Here is a 26,837-nt window from a genome sequence, read left to right on the forward strand (position 1 = left end):
TACCCATTCAAAATTATATGTAGGAAGGATTGAGGCTATGGAGCTGCATGATGACTTTTAAGTTAATTTCACGAGGAAGAAAATCAGTGAGAAACAAGAATACTTCTTTTTTCCTGACATTGTAGACATGTGTGTGGTGTCAAAAGCACAAGTTGTGATGAAGGTGACAGGAACTGATTTCCAATGAGGAAGAATGATATTTAAAACTCTAGAAGGCATTGCCATCATGTAATGTAAACTGTTGTATTAAGTAATGAATGGTATTGTTTGTTTTTTGTAACATCAGTCTTATAAAAGCATTTGTAAACTCAGAGATTTAATGGTTAATAAAGCTGGATGGTAATATTAAAAATATTAATTGGCATTAATTAATATAAAGTTGAGGTAGTATAAATGCATTTTTCTTAGTAAAAGTCCTGGGGAGATTTGAAACACTATTCAGATTAATATTTGAAGAAGGGTTATGGTAGAGCATTTTCATTCTTTTAACACATTGCTGTAGGAAGGATTAGAGATGCTGTATTTAAAATTTCAAAATTATAGTACAATATTTAGATATTAATTTTCAGTAAAACTTTCATTTTCCATCCCAATTCACCCAAATTTACTGTATACCACCAACTGTGACTGCAGGTAAGCACAGACCATGTAACACCTACTGGAGTGTCTACTGTGCTCTGCATCTTGCACAGAAGAAGATCTCCTGCTTGCAACTCTGAGGTCAGCAGTAGTGTAGCTTGATACTTCTTTCTTTTATTGGCTTGTAGTGGCAATTACCATGTATTGTGTTTGCCTCTGACCCTAATAAATAATAATATACAGTGTTTTTTTAGGATTTTGTTTGTCAGTCCTGAGGTGTATCCAGCAAAATAATTTTGCTCCAGAGAATACCGCAGTGGTTTCGTACATGCCATCAGGGATTGCATCATGCCATACTACCTGTATATAGCCACAATGATTATTGGCAGACAGTGGCACATTTGCTTGTAGTGTCTCAATCATTATAACTTCTTGTCTCAAGACCGTCACCTACCCTAGAAACTCCTGTCTCAAAAATAATTTCTGCCACCTGTGTAGGCACTGGCTCTGATAACTACAGGACAGGGTCAACTGATGAGACTCAGAAACTGAGTAAACTTTTCTACAACCTAAGAGCCCCTAAAACAACTATAAATATGTCCAGTTTGCCTCGTAGTGCCAGTTCATCTTACATGTTGCCTTAGTTTACATTTTTTCTCAGACAACAAACAGTACAAGCTACCTCCAGTCCAGGAAGATCCTGAGGACAACAGCACAGCAAACCATAGCAAAAAAGTCAACGCAGGAATTATTTTGTCATCTTGCAGTAGATGGCCTTCCATCAGAAGTCCATAACACTATTTTCTTAGGTTATTTCCACAATCATTTGATAAATATCAACTGTCACCTTTTGAAGCTCAGTTGTTTTCACCAGAGGTTGTGGCACCCCAGATTATGAGGATGTTGAAATTACTTCCAACCATACTCAACATGCTTGGGATAGCAGGAAAGTAGAGATCATCTGTTTACTTTCAGCTGAAAATGGTTATATATGTATATACAAAGGGGATAAAATTCTGAAAATAAAGATTCCTCCATTTACCCATCAGTTACCGCTATTTTGCTAGCCACATCAAGGTTATTTTGGTTGAATGAGGGTTAGAAGTAGCTGCCATAATTCTCTCTCTCTCTCTCTCTCTCTCTCTCTCTCTCTCTCGACCATCACCCACATATATTTACAGAAATCATAGCAAACTGTGTTCCAAATGCTCTTTGTGTGTCCCTACACTACTCAATGCGTGCAGCATGTACTGAATGTTCATCATATAAATTTTTTTACTCCACCAAGGAATTTTCATTATTGCAAAAGAAATTGACTATCACTTATAGGTAATAGCACATCACTAGACATAGTCAAGATGGTGCGCACTGAAAAGTGCAGTGACAAAATGCTCATAAATAGGTGAAAGCTAAATGGTGCATCATGTAAAAAGTGTCAGAAATGGGTTGTATGAGGAGTTCTATGTGTGAAGAGCAACATGTGGCTGCATGAAAGATATGCGAAAATATGCCTAAAATTTATTTGTGAAGATATTCGCTGGCCATGCCTTGACTGTTTGCAGGATGGAAACACAAAACTAGCTTCCACAGTGAGTTTGCAGGAAGAAATTATTAAAGTGCTTTGCAGAGGCACTGATGCTTTTAACACAGAATTATCAGTGCAGAAGAAAGAAAATTTTGACCTGAAGTGTGGGAAAAAATGTTTTTGCAAAACAGCTCAGTCAATAGACAAAAATAGCATAAAAATGGGTGGACTTATACAGTTAGCTCAAACAATGAGGCTGCTGCCCATAGGGAAGAAACTCATATGGGAGTCTCAAGAACCGAAAATAAATACAAGTGGACAAGTGTAACTTACAGTAAAAAGAATTCAAAATGTCTCAATAATGAAAAACAGAAGGAAAAAAATGAATTCCTTGTTATAGGTGATTCTCTGCTGAAAAACGTGGTAGTGCTGAATTCCACAATAGACGTCCATCCAGGTATCAGGACCCACCCTTTGAAGAAACACTTTAGCAACATATAAAGCTCACAGGATGGTTTAGCAGAGGCATCTTGGAAGAATTACAAAGGTGTCTTCATCCATGTATGTAACAAATTTTCTTAGAAGCAGCACTGAAGAGTAAACTGTAAGTGAAACAAGAAATTTAATTCGATCTGACTGTGACCTCTACAGAATGTCTAGAATCTTGGTGAGTGGTATTATCTACAGAAGATCAATCGGTCATCAATATTTTGGAGAATAAACCTTGATTTAAATGAAAACTGTAACAATATAGGAGCTATGTTCATAAATCCCAATAAATTCTTAAGCAATAAATGTTTGGGTAAAGACAGTCTTCATTTAAATAGGTTAGAATCCAAAATTTTTAGTAAAATGTTCGCTGATACATGTAAAATTCTGCAACATACAGGAAACTTAAAAGAACTGATGGGGATGAGAAACAGTGTTTGGCAATGAAAATGGCAGGACTGAAACAGTCCCAAAGAAAGAGTATGCTTGAGACCATAACTAGAAAAGAATGTCCCTACATAATGCACTATAAATGGACTAACATGTAAATGCTGACTTTTCAACCAAAGTCATAAAGTGGATGAATTACAAATTATTCCATCTGAATGTTGAAATATCAAAGTTATTTGCCTCAATGAACATTGGATTACATCTGAAAATATTAAACTTCTTAATAAAATTGAAAATTTTGAATTAGCTAACAGCTTTTGTAGATGAGAGAAATCACATGGAAACTCTTGTATACATACTCATTCTGATATAAAATATGAAATAATAAATGATTTAATCATCTGGTTGAAGAGTGTGTATTTGAAAGCTGCTGAACTGAGTTGAGGGACCTAAATGTCATAGTAGTTTCCAATTATAGAGTACCAGGGGAAGCTACAGTTAAAGCTTTTCTCGTGAAATTTCATTGCCTGCTTGAAGAACTCAGTAAAGAAAAAAGGAAATACATAGTAATAACTGCTGATTTAAACATTAATATCATTGTTGAAAGCAATGATGTGTCCAAATTCACTGACTCACTGACTTAATAAAAATCTTTGGCTTCAAAATAAAATTCATGCAACCCATTAGAGTAAATGCACAGTCAACTACCTATATTGATAATATTCTAACAAATTATGTGTTTGAAGATGTTTATAAATTTTACATAGATTTAGGAATCACTGACCACTCTGCATTATTCATTGAACTACCAAAAATTAGGAAAGAAATTTCATATAACAAAAGGGATATGAGAAGAAACTTCAATGAAAAAAAAATGTATATCAGTTGTATTTAGAAATAAGTTAAGAAAGGTTGAATGGCCTTACAACAGCTGTATTTCAAGTAATAGTAATGTCTGACAATTTTTAAAGTTGCTTTCTTGAAATATTTAAAAAAACTTTTCAACTTAGAACCACAAGCAACAAAACGACTAATAAACTTAAATGGAGAACTCAGGGTACAAAAATTTCTAGTGCTAGGAAGAGGAAACTCCACAATTAACTGAAATATAATAAAAACAGACGTTTTACTGAGTACGTTTGTCATTGTAAAGCCATATTTAAAAAAAAAGTTGTGAAGGCAGCCAAACAAATGGCGAACAAGGAGTTCATTGTACAAAATAAAAGTACAACAAAAGCAGTATGGTCTGTTGTCAAATCATAGGTAGGTGTTAGAGTTAGTAATAATGAACTATCTAGGATTAAAGTAGATGATAGCTATATTGTAAACCTGGCTCAAATATCTGAGTGTTTAAATGAATTCTTCATAAATGTGGCAAAGTCAGATGTTGGTGCAGATTAAAGAAAATCCCTTTGGACTCCACCAAGAAGCTGAGTATCTTACAGCTTTTAAAAAAGTCACAATAAAGCATGTGGAAAATGTTATAGTACCATTACAAAATTAAAACTCTGCTGGGTGGGATGGGATACCACTAAAGTGATTAAAACAGTGCGTAGCATAATAGCACCTCTCGAAACTAAAATATTCAACCAGTCTTTTGAACAGGGATGCTTTCCCAATGTTTTGAAGTATGCTAAAGTTAGACCTCTGTTCAAGAAAGTGTTGAGGGAAGACATGGGAAACTATCACCCCATTTCTATTCTTCCAGTCCTGACCAAAGTGTTAGAGAAAGTAGCTGCAAATCAGATGAAAAATTTTCTTGTAAGAAAGATATTATTATAAGTAACCAGCCTGGATTTAAACCAGGAAAAAACACTCTGGATACAGTGAATAATTTTATTGAAAAGATATGTAAATCACTGGGTCAGAGGAGTAAGTTGCAGGTATCTTCTGTGATCTGACAAAAGCAGTTGATTCCATCAACCATGACTTGCTTATCTACAAATTAAACATATACAGGATTAAGAACAATGCTCTAAACTGGCTAACATCATACTTACACAACAAAAAACAAAGGATAACTATCATCTCAGATGCAGTGAATTATTATTCTCAATGGAGTACAGTATCACAAGGTGTGCCTTAAAGCTCCATTTTGGGGCCAATCCTGTTCCTATTCTACGTAAATGACTTACCCATAAATAAAAATTCCTCTTCAGTTCTGTTTCCAGATTATTGAAGATGACAATGCACAAAAAATTACGAGCTCCATTGTAATCACACTGGTTCTAGTTAAATGGGTTGAAACTTGGTCCATTTCAAAACCAAACATTCAAAATTCGTGGAACTCAAAATACAATATAACAATCAACTTATGAAAGAAGTTGATATGGTTAAATTCCTGGGACTAAATGTGGACAAGAACTTAAGCTGGAATACACATATTGACTTCCTATCAAATAAAGTAACAAGTTTCACATTTGGAATGCAAATACTAACAAATTCCACTGACTAGAGTACATGCAAAATTTTGAATCTGTCATTAGATATGGGATAATTTTCTGGGGAAATTGAAACAGTGATCTTGAATACTGGAACCGCAAAAGAAAATTTTTCGATATATGAGGGTCACTCCAAAAGAAATGCAAACTATTTTTTATTAAATACATCTTTTATTCTACATGTTTGAAAGTTTTGCAGTGTGTAAATACATCCTTTAGGAACAATACTTTCATTTCTCCACATAATTTCCATCCCTCTCAACTGCCTTATGCCATCTTGCAACCAGCACCTGTATACCCACACAGTTAAATTCTGGACCAACCTGTTGGAGCCACTGTTTGGCAGTGAACACAAGGGAGCCAACACTTTCAGTATTCTGCAAACACTTCCGTCCCCTATCCTAATGTAGTGTGACAATTCGTTCACCGTGATGCGTCTGTCAGCAGTCACCAATTCGATAACACTCTGCACATTGTGTGGAGTGTGTGCAGTACGAGGCCTGCCACTTCGAGGAGAATCCTCAATATTGCCATACCCGCTTTCACCATGTAACCTGCTTGCCCACCAACTAACTGTACTGCGGTTGACAGAAGCATCTCCATACACCTTTTTCAACCTCTTGTGGATGTTTCCCACTGTCTTGTTTTCACAGCACAGGAATTCTATGACAGCATGTTGCTTCTGACGAACGTCAAGATGGCTGCTACAATCTTGAAGACATGCTGTGACGGTGCCACTCACGGGAACAGTTTGAACTTAGTTTGAAAACAAGCGTGAAGGATGTATCTACACACTGTAAAACTTTCACACATGCAGAATGAAAACTGTATTTTTACAAAAATAGTGTGCATTTCTTTTGGAGTGACGCTCGTATCTGTACTGCACAGCAAACAGGGTCTTGTTGCCCATTAGTTTGGACATTACAAATCCTAACTGTTCCCTCCATATACATTTATGAAAATATAATCTTCTTACACAGCAGTCAAATATTATTTGAGGAGAATCATTTCAACCACACATAGAACACAAGAAATAAAAATAATTTTAAACTACTCACACAACTGTTGAAATTATATGCATGGAGTCCACAGTATATGGTGATGACAATATACAGGGCAATTATAATTAGAGTTAAACTTTCAAAATGCTGTAGAAATAAGACCATGGGTCAGAATGTTGTCAAATTGCAAAGAAATATTATCGGATAAGGGAGAAAACGTATCGCAGAAGAAAAAAAATAGTGTGAAAATTGATCAATAGATAGAGCCGTATGTGTCAGAATACGTAAATGAAAACACCTGTCATGTGCACGACCCATTGAAGTTGGTATAAAGATGCTGGGTTCATGGCTTTTCGTCCTTTCGCATCTATGACATTCACCATGACTGTCTCAATGCAGGATGGTGCTCTGCTTGTAAAGCTGTATTACAAGAAAGATGACTGTGCGCATGTCACTCTTCAGAAGTTCCAGACACTGATCATTCATTGTCATCAATCACAACATCTTGCTTAAGAAACTTGAAGCTGAAGTTGTTAGGGGCCCAGCCTATGAATGGATCAAATTTTATCTTCAAAATAGAGAGCAAGTAGTTGAGTTTGCTATCCAAGAAGGGAACAAGATAAAGTCCTACTGCTCAAAAAAGCAGAACATTAAGTACAGTGTACCACAAGGCTCCATTCTAGCACCAATTCTGTTTCTACTCTTTGCAAATGACTTGGAACTGACCAATTCACACCATAATTACATAAAATTTGCAGATGACACAAATGTGATAATAAAAGGAAGGGCCAGAATGCACGAGATTAAAAAGTGTGCCACCCATATTTTAACAATTTAGTAATAAACATAGAAAAAACAGTTACAATACACTTACACACTGTGCAAAATAATTGTCCACTAACATCAGATATAGAGATGTTTACCAGAACCCTTGAAAATGTAAGCTCTACAAAATTTCTTGGCATATGAATCCAAAAAGATCTAAGATGGATCCAACATGCAAAATGCACAAATAAATTGAATACCATGTGTTATACTGTCAAAATTCTTTCTGGTTGTACCTTGAAAGAAACACTAAAAAATGTATACCTTGCCCAGGTAGAATCTCTACTGTAATGTGAAATAATCTTTTGGGGAAATGCATCTGCCAGCAAAAGTTGTTTTATATGCCAAAAGAGAATTTTAAGAGCAATAGAAAATGCTACCACAAGAAGCTCACATGAGACCTTATTTAAGGAACTTCACATTCTTCCACAACCATGTCTAAATATCTTACAATAATAATATTGTTTAGGAAATAGCAACAGTCTTTTATTGACTAACCGGAGTATCCATCTGTGCAACACATGGAGAAAGCGGTATGTTCAACATGAATACACAACACTAAAACAGAATGGACTACTGCAAACAGGGAGCAGACTCTACCATAAGCTACCTTATAACATTACAAAAATAAAAAGACACCTCAAAATTTAAAACTGCTGTCCATAAATATTTATTGCAAAGTATTGTTATAGTATGGATGAATATTTTGAAACATAAAAATTTGTTTTGTCCATGTTCTGTACTTTGTATGTAAACCCAAACACCTTAATGCGGAAGTGTGTCATCTTTACTGTTTTACTGTAGTAATGGATTTTTATTTCCATGTTACTTGCTTATAGTTTCTTTCCCTTAATAATGTGAACTTATTTAGAAATAGTGTGCAATTCTGAATTTTTCACAAGATATCCACCTATACACTTTTCTGTCCTTGGGATTACACATGTATTATGTGAACATTTGTCTCATCATAAGATCACTGTCATAATCATTTTACCCATGTATTATCTCATCTCCATTTTTAACTTGTCCTATATCATCACGTGATTCTCTGCACACAACGTATGATCAACAGGATAAATAAAATTACAATTACAACTGAAGTAATAATAAGTACTGGGTGAAGCTTGTGTAACATTGATACATTTTTGTGGCAGCAAGATTATATTGATTGTAAAATGTAGCCTCTGACAGACCATAAATATCTTTGAGTTTGTAACTTATGTTTGTCAAATCTAGCTCATTCATTAGCATCATTATATGCATATATTCTACTGAGGACCAATGTCTCCACATTTTCTTTGGCTTTCAATTTAACAATTTTTTCTCAATAACAAAGAAACATACTATACAGGTAAGTATATGTTAATTTACATGACTGATAACAAGAATCAATAAACACAACTTTAAAAATAAATATGTGGCTGCAGTGTTAAAATAGAGACTATTTACTTCTTTTTACCTGTTTGATACAAATCCATTATCAGTTAATTCTTTTGACAATGCAGATATCAACAAATCTATATTTCGATTTTCCCTGATATTTTTATTACACTCCGAAGCTTCAACAATAAAGACTATATCTGTGGAATGGGGAATAGAGGTTCCATTCAGCTGTAGAAAATCTCCTTCCACAAGATTTGTCCCATTTGGTAAGACACACCTGGACAAAGAATGATTCAATTAATTCATTAATAATAATAGTCTCCAAAGATTTCAAAAATTTCTGACATCTTCAGAAGCTTGGATGTAAAATAAGAGTACCAAGAACACTTTCTGAAAGTTTCATAAGAGTAGATTTTAAATCTGAGGTACGTGAATGGAAATAAGTTCCAAAATGTATTAAATGTTGAAACTGAGACAATAAATACTGTCATGAGATCAGTAAGTTTTACAAAAATTGGAAAAAAATAATTTAAAATTTTCGCACATGATTCCATACAGCTTGCTTTACATGTTCAACAGGAACATAATGTAGTTGTTTTTGATATTTAATGAATGCACACACATTTGAAAAATAAATATATTAATTACATGTGTAATACAGTTATATATTTAATTTAAAACAGTGAGATAATAATTACAGTGTCATTGCCAAATACAACTTGAAAATCATCCACAAGTCTTGAGGGATTTCTAAAGTTCAGTGAAGCTGACTGCCAGTTACAAAGGCATGGTTGTCTGTTATTGACATTCTCATTTATTACAAATGAGAATGCGGCATGAAAAGCGTATTCAATTTTTCATGCTGCACTAAATCTAATCTAGAGGAACTGCATTGGTATGAAGCAAAGTTTTCCCAAAATATGACACATAATCATAAACTTCTGGGACCCCATATTCAGTATTGAGAAATGAAACAGACAAGATGGAAAGCTGTCAAAAAATAGAAAAATTATCAAAAAGAGCAACAGAATAAGAAAGAAAAGTAATGCAGGAAGATAACACAAAGGACAGAATGGAATGGACAAAGTTCATAATATAAGGCTGAAAACAGACATTCATACCAAAACTGGGAATGTGTGCTGAAGCCTTAATTAGGTTTGAGAATGAGGAATCATTGTAAGCAAAGACAAGCTGTTGCAACAGAAAAGAGAAAGAAGAAGGAAACAAGGAGAAATTCAACAGATAACCAACTTCATATTCATTTGCTAACCTGTTCAGTTTCTTGTCTTGTCAAAACTCTCATTTCATGTTAGGATTATAAATGTCTGGATGTTGCCCCCTATTCCATGAATTCCAGTGCTTGCATGCAGTGTCTCTTCTAATGTATCTCTATGTTGATTCCTAATCTGACAGGCTTGCCCCTCCTTCAATAGCCTTGACCACCTTTGGGCCTTGAGACTTCTTTCATTTTACATTTGGCTTCTAAGTAAGGAAACTTTGCCATAAAAATCTCACACTGAATGTTGACCTTCTGGCATTGGTGTCAAGTGAATTATCATATTGCCTACTTTTCATATTCTTGTCATTTTAACTGCATACTTCAGTTTATTTAGAAATGAACATGACATATCATCAAGGGACGCAGAAAGAGAATTGTGTTTTCTTCAAATAACAGTAGCACAGTTCCAGAGTACTGAAAGACTTAGATGCAAGTAAGGGTATTGTTTCATTTCGACAAGAACAAAGACTATGATAGATGTAACTGAGTTAGTTGTTTATCTGGTGGAATGTGTTGAAATATGAGAGAAACCATTCGGACATTTAGTAACTCTGAATGCTTTGTTTGTCATTTCACATTCACAGCTTCATAACAGAATTCAGCTGAAAGGTACCATACAATAAGTAAGCTGAAAAATATAATGTCAGACAAGAAAAACAATGGCTATAATGAAATTAGTTATACACGAGCTACAGGTGCTTTGCAATATTTGATATTTGCAATGAATATAAAAACACAATAAAAATACAGTATCACTCAATTTAAGACCTGGAAGCTGCTTAACAAGCTTCAATAACACATCATGAGACATAATGCAGAAACCAGTTATCAGCTTCGAAAGTTATATTTAAACAGATACTGCTTTGTTTATTAGAGTAGCCAGCAGTAGGATATGACTAAATAGAGAAGGATTGGTAGATCATTCTCAGTATTTACAAGCTGTAGTTTATATAAGGAGTGAAATGTAGTTTCAAGAATGATGAACAATGCTCAAAAAGGATAGTGTACACCTAAGTGACCAAGTAACCAGAATGAGTCTATGTACTGTAGTGAAATCAATGTATAGCGTTCATCAAGACAATTAATTGTGTCCTCTGCACAATAATCTACAGGCATTAAGATACTAAATCTATGAACAATACTTTTCTTAGCTTTAGTATGACAGCACTTAGTTTACTAAATACCATCTAAGACATATAGAGTCTAAAGATGGCCAATGTACTGCTGAAGGCAGTAATGACTCTTTAGAATCTGCAGAAGGTGTGACACTGTTGCTACTCAACATGGTTACCATGGATACTACACAGGCTGATGGTGATTTGGTAGCAAACGGGGAACAGAACCCTGTCGTGGAATGAACTTTCCATGTGAACTGAACCATGGGACATGAAGAACCTGGACACTTTTAGATACATGCACAACGATATACTCGGCATGTTGCTGGCACAGGTGGCTAATGACTGAACACCTGAGAACTTTAGGTATGAATCACAAGGCTAAGTCATGGCAGTTTAACTCTGCAGGAGCACTGGTGTGCTCTGGTTACCGCTGATTCCAAGTAAACAGGTCTACCTATTGACACAAAGTGTGTGCCCTCCATGTTAGATTTTTGAACTACTCCGCTGTTCTACAAATGCCAGCTCATCTGCCTTCATCTGCAACATCCAATGGCAGGGATACTAAAACTCTCCCCCAGAGAAGGCAATGAAAGGATGAAAATTGCTAGGCCTGGGCCACAAACTCTGATGTAAAGCTGGAGAATCTGGCAATGGGCTGACCACTAAAGGAAGCAACACCAATGCTGCTGGCTCCACTGGAGGGGTGAAAGAACATGGAGGCAGAGGGTGGCAGTAGGGACAATACCACCTCTATCAATGAAAGGGGTGAGGAAGCAGAAGGGAAGGAGCAGGGGGAGGGGTCAAAATCCATGGGCTCCATCATGGCAGGTGAAGGCATGAGCTGTGCTTGGACTCGAGACTGCAGGCAAAGGGAGGATGGTGGAGGGCATGGAGGGGGTGACAAAGATGAGGTACACTGCTGCAAGTGTGGTCCTGCTCAAAGAACAACATGGTGATTGTCCCTGAAACTCAGCTGATTGGCAACTAATTGGCATCATGTGTTAGCTGCTCTCCACCAACATTAACCATAAAAAAACTGCTGACATTTTGTGGCCCACCACAACCCTTAGCAGCCACCCCAGTCACTGCCATAGGTCCAGGCCCACATGGCAGCCCAGGAGGAAAATGCAGCGAGCCATGGTGGTCAGTGGCATGTGACTCAGGGTGCAACAAATCCAGGTGGACCTGGGACTGGTGCCCATGTAAACGTTCTGTCAGACTGGACTGCACCCACTGACTGGCATTGTCCAGTACATAGACAGACAACTCAACAATACATCAATGTGGGAAGAGGCATGAACAGACTTCTTCACATGAGTCTCGAATGTACGCACGAAGCACACCATCTCTGAGTTAGAAGTTGGGTGAAATGGGATGGTAGTCACTGTTTGAATACCACCGAGGATGCTAAAGTCTTCAAGACTCCAGTGATAAAAATAGCCTACTAGTATTGGTCGTGAGGGTCCTAGGGATTCCTCAATGGAAAAAAGTAACTGACAACAGGCAAATAGTGGCTGTTGATAATGTGGACGAGAGCTTAGCCAAGTGGTATGTGAATTTTGCCAGCACACTGACCACCAACAACCACATGCTGCTCAAAAATGGACCCACAAAATCATCATGCACGCTGTCCCAAGGATGCTCTGGGTCTGACTAAGGAAGGAACTGGCACAGTAGTGCAGCCTGGTTCAACAAGCCTGCATCAAGTGTTCAATGTAATGATCAGTCACTCAGTAGACATGACATCACACCAATGCCTTCATTTAGTCATATCCCAGGGGAAAGCATACAGCAACTGGAGAATGTGAGGACACAACACCTGGTGGCAGCCACTCAACAGCATTGCTCTTCTGTGGCAAGCATGAGGATTCCCTGGAAAATGTTGAGTTGAACACATAGGAGAAAATACGCATGCCACACTGGATTGGCATCTGAAGAGACACACTCTGGGGACTCATCTGGACCACTGAAATGATTTTCTGGAAAAGCAGGTCAGCAGCCATGGTGATCATGACCTCTTGTGCTGTCAACTGAAAATCTGACAGGATTTGCTACAATTAATCATCCAATGTGAAGATGAGAGTCTCCAGCTGATCAAACCCCAGATCAGGCACTCCCAGTAACTGTGAAAGTAGATTAGTATTGGCATGCTAGGCATTGGAATGGTAACAAAGGTCATAAGAATAGTTACTGAGAAAGATGGTCCCAAATTATATAATTTGGGACACCATGTATGTGACATCACAGATGGGCACACAGGTTGTCTTTCTATAGGAGGTGCTGACTCTACACACTTGAGCAATATTCTAAAATGGGACACACATGTGTTTAGTAAGCAATCTCCTTTGTATACTGATTGCACTTCTGCAGTGTCATACTGATGAGTCCACTGTATGCAGACAGTACTGTTCATTGTGAGCCTATGAGATAATTTCATGAATGAGAGCTACAAGTAACGTTTTTAAACAGGCACTCATTTTAATCATTTTTGAACATACAGTTACCTAGTATCAGAGGCATACAGATCATCGCATACAGATCATCACAAATGCTTTTTACTGGATAATATTAGGCTTAAGAATATTTCAAAATTACCTCCTCCATTTCACTTAGGTTATTGTTATTATTTGGAAAAATTTTGGATCAAAAATCTACATGAGGTGAAGTAGTATGTAAAGTAAATGTGTATAAAAAAGGAAATACTGCCTCAGAGTGAATAGACTTACCAAACAGTCTTCCATAGAAGTTGCGTTAATAATACTTTGGGCAGAACATTCATATATTTAGCTATTTCTGTTACAATATTATTTAAAATAAACAAGAATTTGTTTTAACAATTTTAACTGTCTGAGAAAGTGCTGTGGCTAATTTTTTAGCTACATTTAGAACAGGCAAGAGTATATACATTGTGGATGTTCTGCATGCAAAGGATTCAGCCCATATCTCCTTTCTCCTTGCCAACAACCACATTTTTGTTGTGACAAAATCACCATTTCCATCATCAGATGGTGCAGAGAATATTGTTTGTGCTTCACATCACTGCAAGTAGCTCAATGTGAACAGTTGCTAGGTTAATACTCCTGGCGAATTGCAATGTGCTTGCACCAAACAGTGACATGCTGGCAGTGAAGTTGGAGCATAAATGTAGCCTTAGTCTCACTAGACATATAGGAGAGCTTTTGTAAAGTTTTGAAAGCAGAAGAGCTTCTGTGGAAGGTAGGAGTGAGGTACTGGCAGATGTAAAGCTGTGAGGGCAGATTGTGATAACCCAGACAGAAAGAGCATTTCTTGTGAAATGCAAGCTTCTCGGTCTGAATGTTGGTCTAGCACACAGTGTTAATCTGCCAGATATTCATACTGAAAGTTATTTCTGTGTCTACTGTTTGCTGTCCGTCAAAGATAATATGGGACACATTGGCAATGAAGAACTGAGATATCGATATATTCTCTTTAATAGATATTTAATTGGTCATGAGTTACAGGATTTTGGCAAACGAAGAAACTTTCTCTTTGTCTGTGCCTTTAGAACATCACGTTACAAGCATGAATTGTGTTTTGTGTGATTAATGTTTGTAGAATATGTGCTAGTTATTATTATGTACTAAATGGGTCACTCTGTTCAAGAGTTACACTGATATTGAACGGTAGTTCTATGACACTGCTCAGGAGTTTGCATCATTTGCATGATTTGTATGATTACAATCACACTAACTCAGTTATTGCAAGAACCTTCTTAAAACAACAGAAGTGTAGCATACAGAATGTTCCTAGTTTCAGTATAAAAATTTGAAATTACTGTTGTTGATGGACTGTTGAAAATAACAATGCACAATTTTGACACCTTTCCGCCCTTAAACTACAGAACTGGAGCCCATGTACAGAATGGTTTCCTATATTGTGTATATTAATTAAAAACAGTTCCTTTTAAACTAGAACATGACATGAAGTCTCAAGAGGAGCATTTATGCATGAAAGACAAAAGTAAAATTCAAAAACTTTTGAACAGTGGGAATGTAACTATACTGTAACATAGCTCTGAGATAGTATTGAATCCTTAATGACAATAACTCACTTTACACATGTATCTGGAATTCTTAATGGGGTGTGTTCCAGCAGACAAGCCTGCATATATGCAATTGCAGTTGCACAGGCCTCATTTTCATTCACTGGGTCACTGTTTGTGCACATATTCCAGAATGGTGTTGGATCAACCTGTAATTTTATTCAGATATTAGTCAAAATGAGCACCTCTAAAATGTATAAAAAATATTTCCACGCTAAAATGATAATATAAGCTTCTTGAAGCATATACATGTATTCCATAAAAGAGATCACATGCAGGGCGATCTGACGAACTGGGAACTTTGTACAGGGCATAGTACTCTGACCAAGGAAAACAAATTATTTAAAAAGGAAAATTTGTACAAGTGAAATGAGGCTCTAGTACTTCATTTAGCAACCTCTACAATAAATGCATAATGTGGATAAATACAGTTCCTCTATATCTTATTAATGTCAAAACTGAATATGAATGTCTTGCAGAAAATAACTTGCCTCCAGTAAGTTTTATATCACCCGTGTGAGAAGAGCCCTTACAACATGTCTCACTATTGGTTTCCTGTTATGTACCCCTACTTTGTACGATTTTCAGTAATCTCTAGTAGTGACATGAAGAATAGCAGTAGTACAAACAATGTGCAAATCATCTTGTGGTCACACCAATTATACACACTGCCACTAGACCTTTTATATTGAGTTATATTTAGAATGCTTCTGTCTGTTTATATTGGCACATACAAGAACACAAAAATCTGCTCAAATGCAGCTTGAAAAGCAGGAACTGGTGGAAGTGGTGTAAATAAAAAAATCAACCTTCAAGTACACTGCATAATGAAGCCACGCAAAAGAAAAGTAAAGATACGAGATGAGTGGGTTGGTGAGTACAAATGCATATATATGTCTGATGAGTGCTGTGATATTAATTGTGTAATGCTATTGTGGTGTAGCTGCATTTGTAAATTTCTAGTATGCTTATAAATTCTTCGGATAATTCCATACATTGACATGATCAGCATCATGTTGTACTGTATATGCTGTTTTGCCTTTATGGCTTACAGGACTGTCTCCACACGTCTATAACACTTCTATATCCTATTATACTGCCTAATGGCTTGTCAGTACAGCATAAATCAGAAGATCTGGCATACAGTTACCAAAATCTGTTGGCATTGAAGGTGTATAGCTACAATAGTAGACAACACAAACACACACATCCACACACTGCAAGGTACCATAAAGAACTTGCACACCTCCATGTCATCATTGGTCACATTCTGAATTTTTTTATTAAAATAGAAAACCACCTGGATGCAACACATTATCTTTGGGTACTTTTAAACACTCCTTATAATGCACTTTTTGGCAATGATTGTGGATTAAATTGCAATTTAAGACATGTGTCACTGAAAATGAGTTGGAAGTTTCTACATTTACATCTGCACTCAGGAAACCACTGTGGAGTGCATGGCAGAGAGCACTACCCACTGTATCTGTCATTACAGTTTCTTTCCATTCCATTCATGTGTGGAGACTGGGACTAATGACTGCTTAAATGTCTGTGTGTGCTCAATATTTGTCAGGGATAACAAGTTGCTTGGGTGTCTCATGACAGAAGAATTGTAAATAATCTAGTAAACTGTACTTAAAGTAGGTTTTGTTCCTATATGAGGATAACAACAATTTGGCTTTAATACATTCAACAAATATTCACATTTTTTACTAACAAAAGATGTATCACTAGCAAAATTGGAACTTTCTTTAGTTCCTTTCTTAATCACCTCTGTTATTTAATGATTTTTCATATCTGTCTATTAGTTTTATCATTTTTTGTCATAGTCAGTTGCCACAAGTCCTTTATATCAGTTGTTCAGTGCATTTTTGTCATCAGTTTCAATAAGTTTCTTGCCCTTGAGTTTTGTGAAAGACAAAAATCACTAGAACCAACACCAGGATCAAAATTTTCCACACAGATTGATTCAACAAGTGTATGGTTGCAGCAGCATGATGAAGCAAGGCATCGATGTGGAGAAGCACAACACTGTAGAAAGCATACTATGTCTACAATTTTGGAATCTTCATTGTAGTTGCCTTAGTATATCAAAATGTGACCTCCAATGGTTATAGTGCTTTTTGCATGAAATCCACCAAGGGAGCACCCTTACGATCTGGAAAAAAAAAGTTTCCTTCTGTTTTTGTTTTCAGAGCAGTTTATTTCTTAGGTAATGAGAGTTGATGCCATTTGAGTGACTGATACTTGGTCTTTGGTGTGAAGTGAGATGCTCATACAGTATTTCATCACCAGCAAAAATTTTATCAAGAAAGGCATTTCCATCTACATTATACCATGTCAAAAATGTCAGTGATGCAGCTTTCAGTGTCTCTTGTGTTTGTCACTCAGCTGCAGGGAACCCACCGTTCATAAATTTTACTGTACCTGAGACGAATGGCCCCAATTTAAACAAGCAAAGAACAAAATATATTTGAGAAAGAAATGTGTGATCCATCTAGAGTTACATATCTGTCTTCCACAATTCCTGTATTCAATTTATTCTTCCAGTCATTGGAGATGAGTGGCAGAGATCTGGACTGAATTCCACTGTGTGCATTTGTCTGTCCATTGTTGAAAATTTCATACGGCTTCCTCTATTTCTCTTCATTCAGTACTGTATACCATATGACATCCTTACTTGACAGTAAATTTCTGCAGGTTTAAACTTCTGAGAGTACAAAAACTGAATAACATGACTTCATAGTCAGCCATATTTTTATCATAGAGATGACAAACAGTCACAGTATTCATAATAATAACTTGTTTTGGGTGGATCTCAGATGACACTGACAAGATATTATGGAAACCATTTGACCTAGTATAACAGCATCATATCACACATGGAATAGGTTTTTATTTCCCTGATTATTCATGTACATAATGAAAGGAATGAAGCTGTGAGCAGCAACTTTCTCCAGTTATATGCTGACTATAAGAGTTGGTAGGAAAACACTTTCCAGTTTCTTTTCATTTTCTTCACATTTCTCTTTCCTTTTGACTCCTAGTGTCTTTCCCATTGTTTTAAATGCTAGGACACGTGGACAAACAGTTGCTGTCATTCTTACAACATGTAACACCTTTATCAGCCTTGAAAACAACTGCAATTCACTGACTCTAAAATGGCTTTGATAACATTAAGAATATAGGAGTTACCAATGTCAACCTGTGGATGTCAGATGCTTAGCATACACTCTGTCGCTAACACTAAGCCAGCAAAATCCTGAGGCTTCACAAGTGGTAACTAGTGGATATCAGTTTCTTGAGTCCTAGCAGCCCCGTGTCATTGCTCTGATTCACAGAACCTGTTACCTTTAACGTATGAAAGACAGATTAGATATTGCAGAATGAATTTTAACTCTGCAGCAGACTGTGTGCTGATTTTAATTTTCTGTTAGATTAAAACTGTCTGCTCAACCAGGAATTGAAACTGTGATCTTTGCCTTTTGTGGGCAAGTGCTCTGCCAACTGAGCTATCCCACCATGACACATGACCCACACTCACAGCTTCATTTCTGCCAATATCTCTCTGCTACATCCCAAAAATTCATAAAAATTCTCCTCATACATCATGGGCCTAGCACTCATGGAAGAACATATGTTCACTGCATAGGTCATTTGGTACAGTACTTGCCTGCAAAAGGTAAAGGCTCCAGGTATGAGTCCAGGTCCAACACAGAGTTTTAATAAGCCAGCTCATTTTAAATTATATGGGGCACTCAAAAAGAAATGAGCCACAAGCATAATTACATAAACCAGTTGCAGTATGTTAGAAGTACTGACCCTGGCTGTTGAGAAATTTGTCCCACTGTGACACATGGCGGTGAATGGCTGTCTCATAAAATTCCCGGGGCTGCGATGTTAACCAGTTCCGTACATACCGCTGGATGTCATCATCCAAGGTGAATCATTTGCCGCTGCCTTTTAAAGGGGACCAAAAATGGTATAATCACAGGGAGAGAGGTCCAGACTGTATGGAGGGTGGCTGAGAACCTCCTATTTGAATTTCTGCGGGAGTGCTGCGATTGTGTTGGCTGTAAGAGGCTCTGCATTATCATGGAGCAGAATGACCCCATGGGTGAGATTGCCTGGATGTTTTGATTTGATCGCTTGGTGAAAGGTGGTCAAGGTTTGTGAGTAACGCTGGGCATTCACTGTTGTCCGGTGCTGCAGGAAGTGAATCAGAAGGGAGCCATCTTGGTCAAAGAAGAATGTCAGCATAACCTTTTGATTCACCTTGGATGATGACATCCAGCTGTACGTGCAGAGCTAGTTAACATCGCAGTCATTCACCACCTTGTATCACAGTGGGACAAGCCTCTCAACAGCCAGGGTCAATACTTCTAACACACAGATACTGGTCTCTGTAATTATATCTCTGGCCCATTTCTTTTTGAATGCCCCTTGTAGGAAACACACCAATGCAAAGTGAACATTCATAATGGAAACAATTCCCTAGGTTGTGACTAAGACATATCTTCACAATATCCTTTCTTCCGGAAGTGCTAGTTCTGCAAGGAATGCAGAAGAACTTCTGTGAAGTTTAGGCAGTATAAGAAGAGGTACTGGCAGAAGTATAGTGTAGGTAGTGAGTGGTGCTTGGAAAGTTCAGTTGGTAGGGCACTGGCTCACAAAAATCAAATGTCCTAGGTTATAGTCCAGGTCAGAACACAGTTTTAATATGCCTGGAAATTTTGGGTTAGAAATTCATGCATTTTTCTAATACACCTGGAAATATTTGTTATTTGAATGGCACATCAACTATGAAGCTAAAAACATATCTAAAACTCAACCAAGTTATCACTTTGTACCTAACATAATCAGCAACTGTTCTTTTACTTCTTCTAAATAGACTTATTTTTTTCCTAGTAAGTAGCCCACTACTATGTAATATGTTGTATCTACCATCTAGGACTCAATATTCCTTGAAAACTTAAAACATGTATGCATATATCAATAAACTACAATTTTCCTCTTACCATGGTGAAACAAGTGCTGAACTGAGAAGATTTACTTTTAAAAAATGCCTGGCACAAGTTTCTTAATTTTTCATTTGGCTGTGCTATATCTATTGCAAAGTTCTTATCTGAACTGCATTTGTGAGGTTCTAGAATCCAACTTTGGGTAAACCTTTCTACATCAGTTTCCACCTTTCCATATGAAGTTAAGAAATCATTTATTGGCTCATTATCCATTGTTCCCAGCAATCCAAATGTCTTGCCATAATGCCATCCTGAGAACAAAAATTGTATAGTTAAACATGATGTGGCAAAAGCAACTTTGATTTCTCCTGGACATTTTATAGTAAAGTGTTCATGTTTCTTTATAATTAACACAAAGTTTTAAGTTAATACCACTGAAAGCAACAAATTTCAAATATAAAGATACAAAATTTTTGTCTTTTATTCCTTTATAATAATTTTTTTTTGAAGGAATGATTCCTTTAATGTACCTTCACAATTTTAAGTAAGTAGTAACTTAGGTGAATGCTTTCTGATAACATACTTATTGCCTAATTAGGCAAGGGGAAATGTAAGAGTATTGTAATGTTGCATCTATAGATGTATATAAAATTCAGAAAATCCAGGATGGAATAACAAAAATATGAAAAGTATAGTTTGCCATTCACCATACAGAGGAGACACTGAGTGGCAGACACAGTGAAAATGACCACTAGATATTATCCACATGTTGGACTAAGTCCTTCATCGTAGGTAGACACGCTGCAGTCACAGGTTCGAATCCTGCCTCGGGCATGGATGTGTGTGATATCCCTAGGTTAGTTAGGTTTAAGTAGTTCTAAGTTCTAGGGAACTGATGACCTCAGAAGTTAAGTCCCATAGTGCTCAGAGCCATTTGAACCATTTGATTGTAAGTAGACAAAACCTGACTGTAACTGTGTCTGAGGTGACCACCAATTTTTGTTGTGTGGGGTACCGGTGGTACAGAAGAGGTGTGGTGTGAGGGGTAGGTTGGATAACAGGTCAGATGTGGGGGGGATGTGCTAGTGCTGCCCCTTGTGGGAGCATGTGGGGACAGAATTGTGGACTACAAGGTGCAGCACCAGGAGACTATATTGGTGGAGGAGTGTGGGGAGAGGGATTGGGGGGAGGAGGGGACAGTCCAATAGCAGAGAAGCAGAGAAAGGGAAAGGACTATGTAGGTGCCCTGACAGGATAGGAGGTGTGTGTAGGACTGATTGTGAGCAAGGAAGGGGTAGACAGGTGAATGACAGAGAAAACCAAAGGTTGAGGCCTATGGAGTTATGAGAATGAAGGATATACTACAAGTTCAGAAAATCTGGTGTTGATGGGAAGAATACATAGGCCCACTCTGTGAAGCAGTCACTGAAGTAAAGCACATCATATTAGGTAGGATGCTAGCAACCGAGTGGTCCAGCTGTCTCTTGGCCTTTGTTTGTCAGTGTCCATCCATGCACATAGGCAGCCTGTTAATCATCACGCCATTGTAGACTGCCCATGTAGTTACAACTAAGTTGGTAGATCACATGGCTGTTTTCACAGATGGCCCTGCCTCTGAAGTGGTAGAAGATGTCATGACAGGACAGGAGAAGGTGGTAGTGGGAGGCTGTATGGGACAGGTCTTGCATCTAGGTCTATTGCAGGAATATGAGCCATGGTGCAAGAGGTTGGGAGCAGAGGTATAATAGGGACGCACAAAGATGTATAGGTTTGGTGGGCAATGAAATATCACTGTGGGAGGGATGGGGAGGATACTGGGTTAGATGGGAGGATGTTTATCATTTCAGGGTGTGACAAGAGGTAATCAAAACCTTGGTGGAGAGTGTGATTCAGTTGCTCCTGTTGTGGGCAGTACTGACACATGGGAGGGCCACTCCTATTTGGTTGGGCAGTGGGTATGTGGGGGACTGTAGATGACTGGTGGGACAAGACATGGGGGATGTCTTTCTGGGTAATATGGGAGGGTAATTTCTGTCTGTGAAGGTCTCAGTGAGGCCCTTGGCATATTTGCAGATGGACGGTTCATCACTATTTGAGTGACGACCATGAGCGGCTAGGCTGTATCGAAGGGACCTGTTGGTGGGGAATAGGTGGCTGCTGTCAAAGTGGAGGTATTGTTGGTGGCTCATAGGTTTGATGTGGATGGAGGTAATGATTTAACCATCTTTGAGATGGAGGTCAACGTTGAGGAAGGTGGCTTGCTGGGCCAAGGAAGGCAGGTGAAACAATTGTGTTGAGGTTCTGGAAGAATGTGGACAGGGTATACCCACCCACAGACTAGGGTTTTGGGATTCTGTGAGGGTAGTAAGGATTCCTCTAGATGGTCCATGAATGAGTTAACATAGGATGGTGCCATGTGGGTGTCATCTTAAAATATGTCAAGCATCTGACTCAAGCCTTCACAGAATGAAATTACCTCCCCAACCTTATACAAAGAGAAATGTCCTATGTCTTTGCAAAATAATTGGCAAAAGTGTCACATGTTTCGACAGTTTGGATGCTGTGTCATCTGTTATGAGCTTTAAAGGATGAAACATGTGAGAGCAGGGGTGAGGCAGTGAGACAGCTAGCACTTGGGCTATGCAAGCAGCAGGTAAGGATGTGTCAGTAGCTGGAAAAATCCACATGAGAGGGGTGTATGTTCTGTAACTAATGCTCACCTACTGGAAATGTACCGTGATAGAAGAAAATGGCTACATGTGTATGACAAAATGCTTAAATTGACAGGAAATTAGGAATATAGCGTCCAGATATGCTGGCACAAAAATTAACATACCTAATTAAGCACAGCAATGAGATGACATGTTTATTTGTATTTGTATTTCTTTATTGGTCCTGTAAATCATGTATAGGTACATATTTTGCACAAAAAATGTAGGACAAGTCAGGATAATGGGATGTCTGGCTTAAAAGTAATTAGCAATGATTACTTTAATGTTTATAAAACTCATAATGTGTACAGAGAGTTCAGAAAAAATGCTTATGATAGCTTTAATAAAAGCTTACTACACCAGATACAAGATAAGCACAACTCAACAAATATGTGGTTCCATGATTTAATCTGCCAGGAAGTTCCAATATGTGGTTGTTCATATTTTTTGCAATAAACATGCCATTAGTAAAGACCTCCACAGAAATAAACCATACAAAACAAGCAAATATCCTAATGTGTTACCCAACCTATTGCTTGAATTGTACATATAAATTTTCTGGATAGTGTATAGTTTGTGTAGTAATGATAATTGTGACAAATTGCTGTTAAACTGTAATATGTACATGAAATGAGCTGAATCATCCCCAGTAACAGATCAAAAAATGACCAAGAATATTTGTTTATATGTTGTTTTGCATTTATATGGTGAATTATTATCATTAATCAAGACAGTGTTCTTTCTTTAAATGTTTGTACTGGGTAGAGTAGTTGTCACATGACTGATTCTGTACAAGGGTGAGTTCAGAAGGAAGCAGGGCTGTTTGGTCACTCAGCCATTTGAGCAAGGCTGGCTGTTGGCAGTCACGCTGTTGCAGAGTTAGTAAGATTTGTGAGCAACATTGTAGGGCCTAAGAGTCATGTTTGAAGAACTTTGAAATATTTTCATTGGTGGCATGTTTGAGACTTTAACTTTTACGATACTGGTGGATTTTCATAACAGTGAATGTAGATTTTACATCAAAATGACTACTCTACAATTCAAAATTAGTTGCCTGGCAGAGGGTTCATCAAACCACCTTAAAGTTATTTCTCTACTGTTCCATTCTCAAACAGTGTACCCGAACAATGAACACTTAAATCTTTCTGTGTGAGCTCTGCTTTCCCTTATTTTATTACAATGACCATTTCTCCCTATGTAGGTGGGTGCCAACAAACTATTTTCAAATTCCAAGTAAAAAGTTGGCGATTGAAAAAATTCAAGATACTATCGCAATGAAAAATGCCTTTGCTTAAATGACTGTCATCCCAACTCATGTGTCATATCCATGACACTCTCTCCCCTTCTAATGCCATCTGATGTAAACCCCATACCATGCAGCAATACTCCAGAAGAGGATGGACAAACATCATGTAGGCAGTCTCTTTAGTAGATCTGTAGCATCTTCTAAGTGTTCTGCCAATAAATTACAGTCTTTGATTAGCTTTCTGCACTACATTATCTATGTGATCATTCAAAATTTAAGTTATTCAAAATTGTAAGCCCAAGGTATTTAGTTGACTTCACAACCTTTAGATCTCTGCGATTCTAAAAAGTGATGGGATTTGTTATTTCTGAGTACTGTTCAGTGCTTATATTCATTTGTGATTACATGAACTTTATTACTTTCAAAGCAGTTTGTGCAACAGTGAACTGTGTTATTATGCTGCATCTCTGTTTTGGTTAAATCTGTTTCAGAATTTATTTTATTTTGCTTTATGTAGGTTGACACTGATGAAGCTGAGGCTTGGAATCTGACTCTTAGAAATTCTGTGGGAAACTTTAACGTACTTTGCAAACAGTTACTGAATACACACTGGCTGCACTGGTGAAAATTATGTGCTAACCTCTGCTGACACCCTGCATGTACAATGCAATTATTGTTCTGTTCTGTAAAGTTTTTGTACACCATCATTGTCACTATAGTACGTTAGACAAAAATATATTATATTTAAAGGTATTTCTGTAATTGCAGATGTTTATGTCCTTTGGGATTCAACCCAATCATTCCTCAATTATTCCTTTATCTTCATTGTGTATCAATTTATTAATTTGGTAACACTGTCATACTAATCTTAAATTTCCTATTTACATATGTGTGAGGTTTGGCCTTACAGTTACACTGCATAACCACTTCTTGGACTGGAAAATGTAACCACAAATTAATTTCTTGGCCATGCAATGTCACCTCTGTATAATCATTGACACCTTAGTATCTGACTAACATGATGAAGATAAGCCAGATGTCAGCATGGATGCACCTTGTCTCCCCAGTTACCTACCAGCCCCACATACCCACAATATGGCGGCAGATGAGTGGCCCTCTTGTGACTCAGTACCACTTAGGATGGGAGCAACTGAATCACATCCTCCGTCATAGCTCTGACTACCACTTGCAGTACCCTGAAGTGACAAATATCCCCCTCCCCCCCTTTCCACTATTCCACAGTCCTCCTCACCTATCCCACAGTGGTATTTTGCTGCCTGTTCACCTCATGCAGTATCCTGATCTGTCCCTATTCCACTCCTGCTCCCAACCCCTTGCCTCATGGCTCATATTCCTGCAATAGACCTTGATGCAAGACATGTCATATACATCCTCGCACCACTGCCTACTCCTGCCCTGTCAAGGAAGCTCCTATCCCATCAGAGGCAGAGACAGCTATGAAATCAGCTATGTTATCTACTATCTTAGTTGTAACTACATGGAATTCTACATGACCATGATGACTAACAAGTTGCCTGTCAGCATGGACAGCCACTGACAAACTGAGGCCAAGAGACAGCTGGACCACCCACTTGCTAGCATGCTATTCAAAACAGTGTGCTTACTTCAAGGACTGCATCACAGCCTGTGCCATTTGGATTCTTTCCACCACACCAACTTTTCTGAACCTGCAACATATCCTTCGTGCTCATAACCCCCTCAGCCACAAACTTTGGTTCTCTCTGTTTTCTGCCTTGTATCCCCTACTCTGCTCCCATTCAGTCCTACACACACTTTCTATTTTGCCAGTGTACCAACATAGTTCTTTCTCATTCTGTCCCTGCATGCTTCCACAGGAGGCAGCACTAGCATATTTCACCACCCCTACCCTGCCCTATCCTGCTAGCCCTACTGCTAAAATCCCATGCCTCTTCTGTACCTCCACTAACCAACCCAGTAAAGATTACTGCTCAACTCAGATGCCATCACAGCTTAGCACCTGGAGAAGACAGTGACCATGTGTGTGCTGTCCTTCTGTGAATATGTGAACATGGCCTATGTCTGACGAAGCAGAGAGCAGCAGTCTATCTTTTCATATTCTTGTACATAAACTTTATATGATGACAATAGCTGCATATAAACATGTTTAAAGATGAATAAATATTCTGTTTTGTCCTGAGACACTACTGAGCAGCCTCTCTCTTTCTTTATGTAAATTTGAAACATGATGCTGAAAATATACAATAATGATATTTGTATTGATCAAATGTTTTCTTGTTGTTTGGTACATTTTGAGGTGAAAGAGCTGAGGTCATGGATAACTCAAGTATGAGACTTTCTTGCACTGGCAGAAGGGAATTAACTATCACATTAAATGTAGTTTCATGACTACAAACAAGTAAAACAATACTTAACATTAGAGCAGAATTTTACGGAAAGAAAGTAGAATAGCGAAGCACATTTCTGTCACTCTACTATTGGCTTAGAAAACATAATAGACAAAAACTTACAATATAAGTTCTGATTGTATCTTGGCTTCAGAAGCAAAAATTATTACAGACAAGTGAAAAATGGAGTCTGTGAAAACTATTTAAAAGATAAGCAAAAGCCCTACTACAGCTCTCATCATTAATACAAGAAAACTTTTGAAACTTAATGTTCTCAACAAGTAAATCTGAGCAGCCACAATTCAGATACTTGAAACTGAAGGGGGGAAAAGAATCAAATGGTTTTATAGCAAAATATTTTTATTGTACCAGAATAATTAAGAAAGGAAGGAGCTACACACAAATGCATGTATTATCATAAAGTCAGTTGTAAAAG

At 37.6% G+C, this 26,837-nt stretch overlaps 1 protein-coding gene across 1 annotated transcript in view; it reads right to left on the reverse strand.

Annotated features, from left to right (window-relative positions):
* The window catches only part of LOC126469699 (apolipophorins), a 738,135-nt gene that overhangs the window by 33,130 nt on the left and 678,168 nt on the right, over positions 1-26,837 (reverse strand). Inside the window, exons 65-67 of the mRNA XM_050096873.1 lie at positions 20,115-20,368; positions 15,103-15,242; positions 8,710-8,910 (exon numbers count right to left, since the gene is read on the reverse strand). Of these exons, the coding sequence (XP_049952830.1) occupies positions 8,710-8,910; positions 15,103-15,242; positions 20,115-20,368 (595 nt within the window). The remainder of the gene's footprint in view (positions 1-8,709; positions 8,911-15,102; positions 15,243-20,114; positions 20,369-26,837) is intronic.

Source organism: Schistocerca serialis, chromosome 3 (genome assembly GCF_023864345.2).
Source record: "Schistocerca serialis cubense isolate TAMUIC-IGC-003099 chromosome 3, iqSchSeri2.2, whole genome shotgun sequence".
Taxonomy (NCBI): domain Eukaryota; kingdom Metazoa; phylum Arthropoda; class Insecta; order Orthoptera; family Acrididae; genus Schistocerca; species Schistocerca serialis.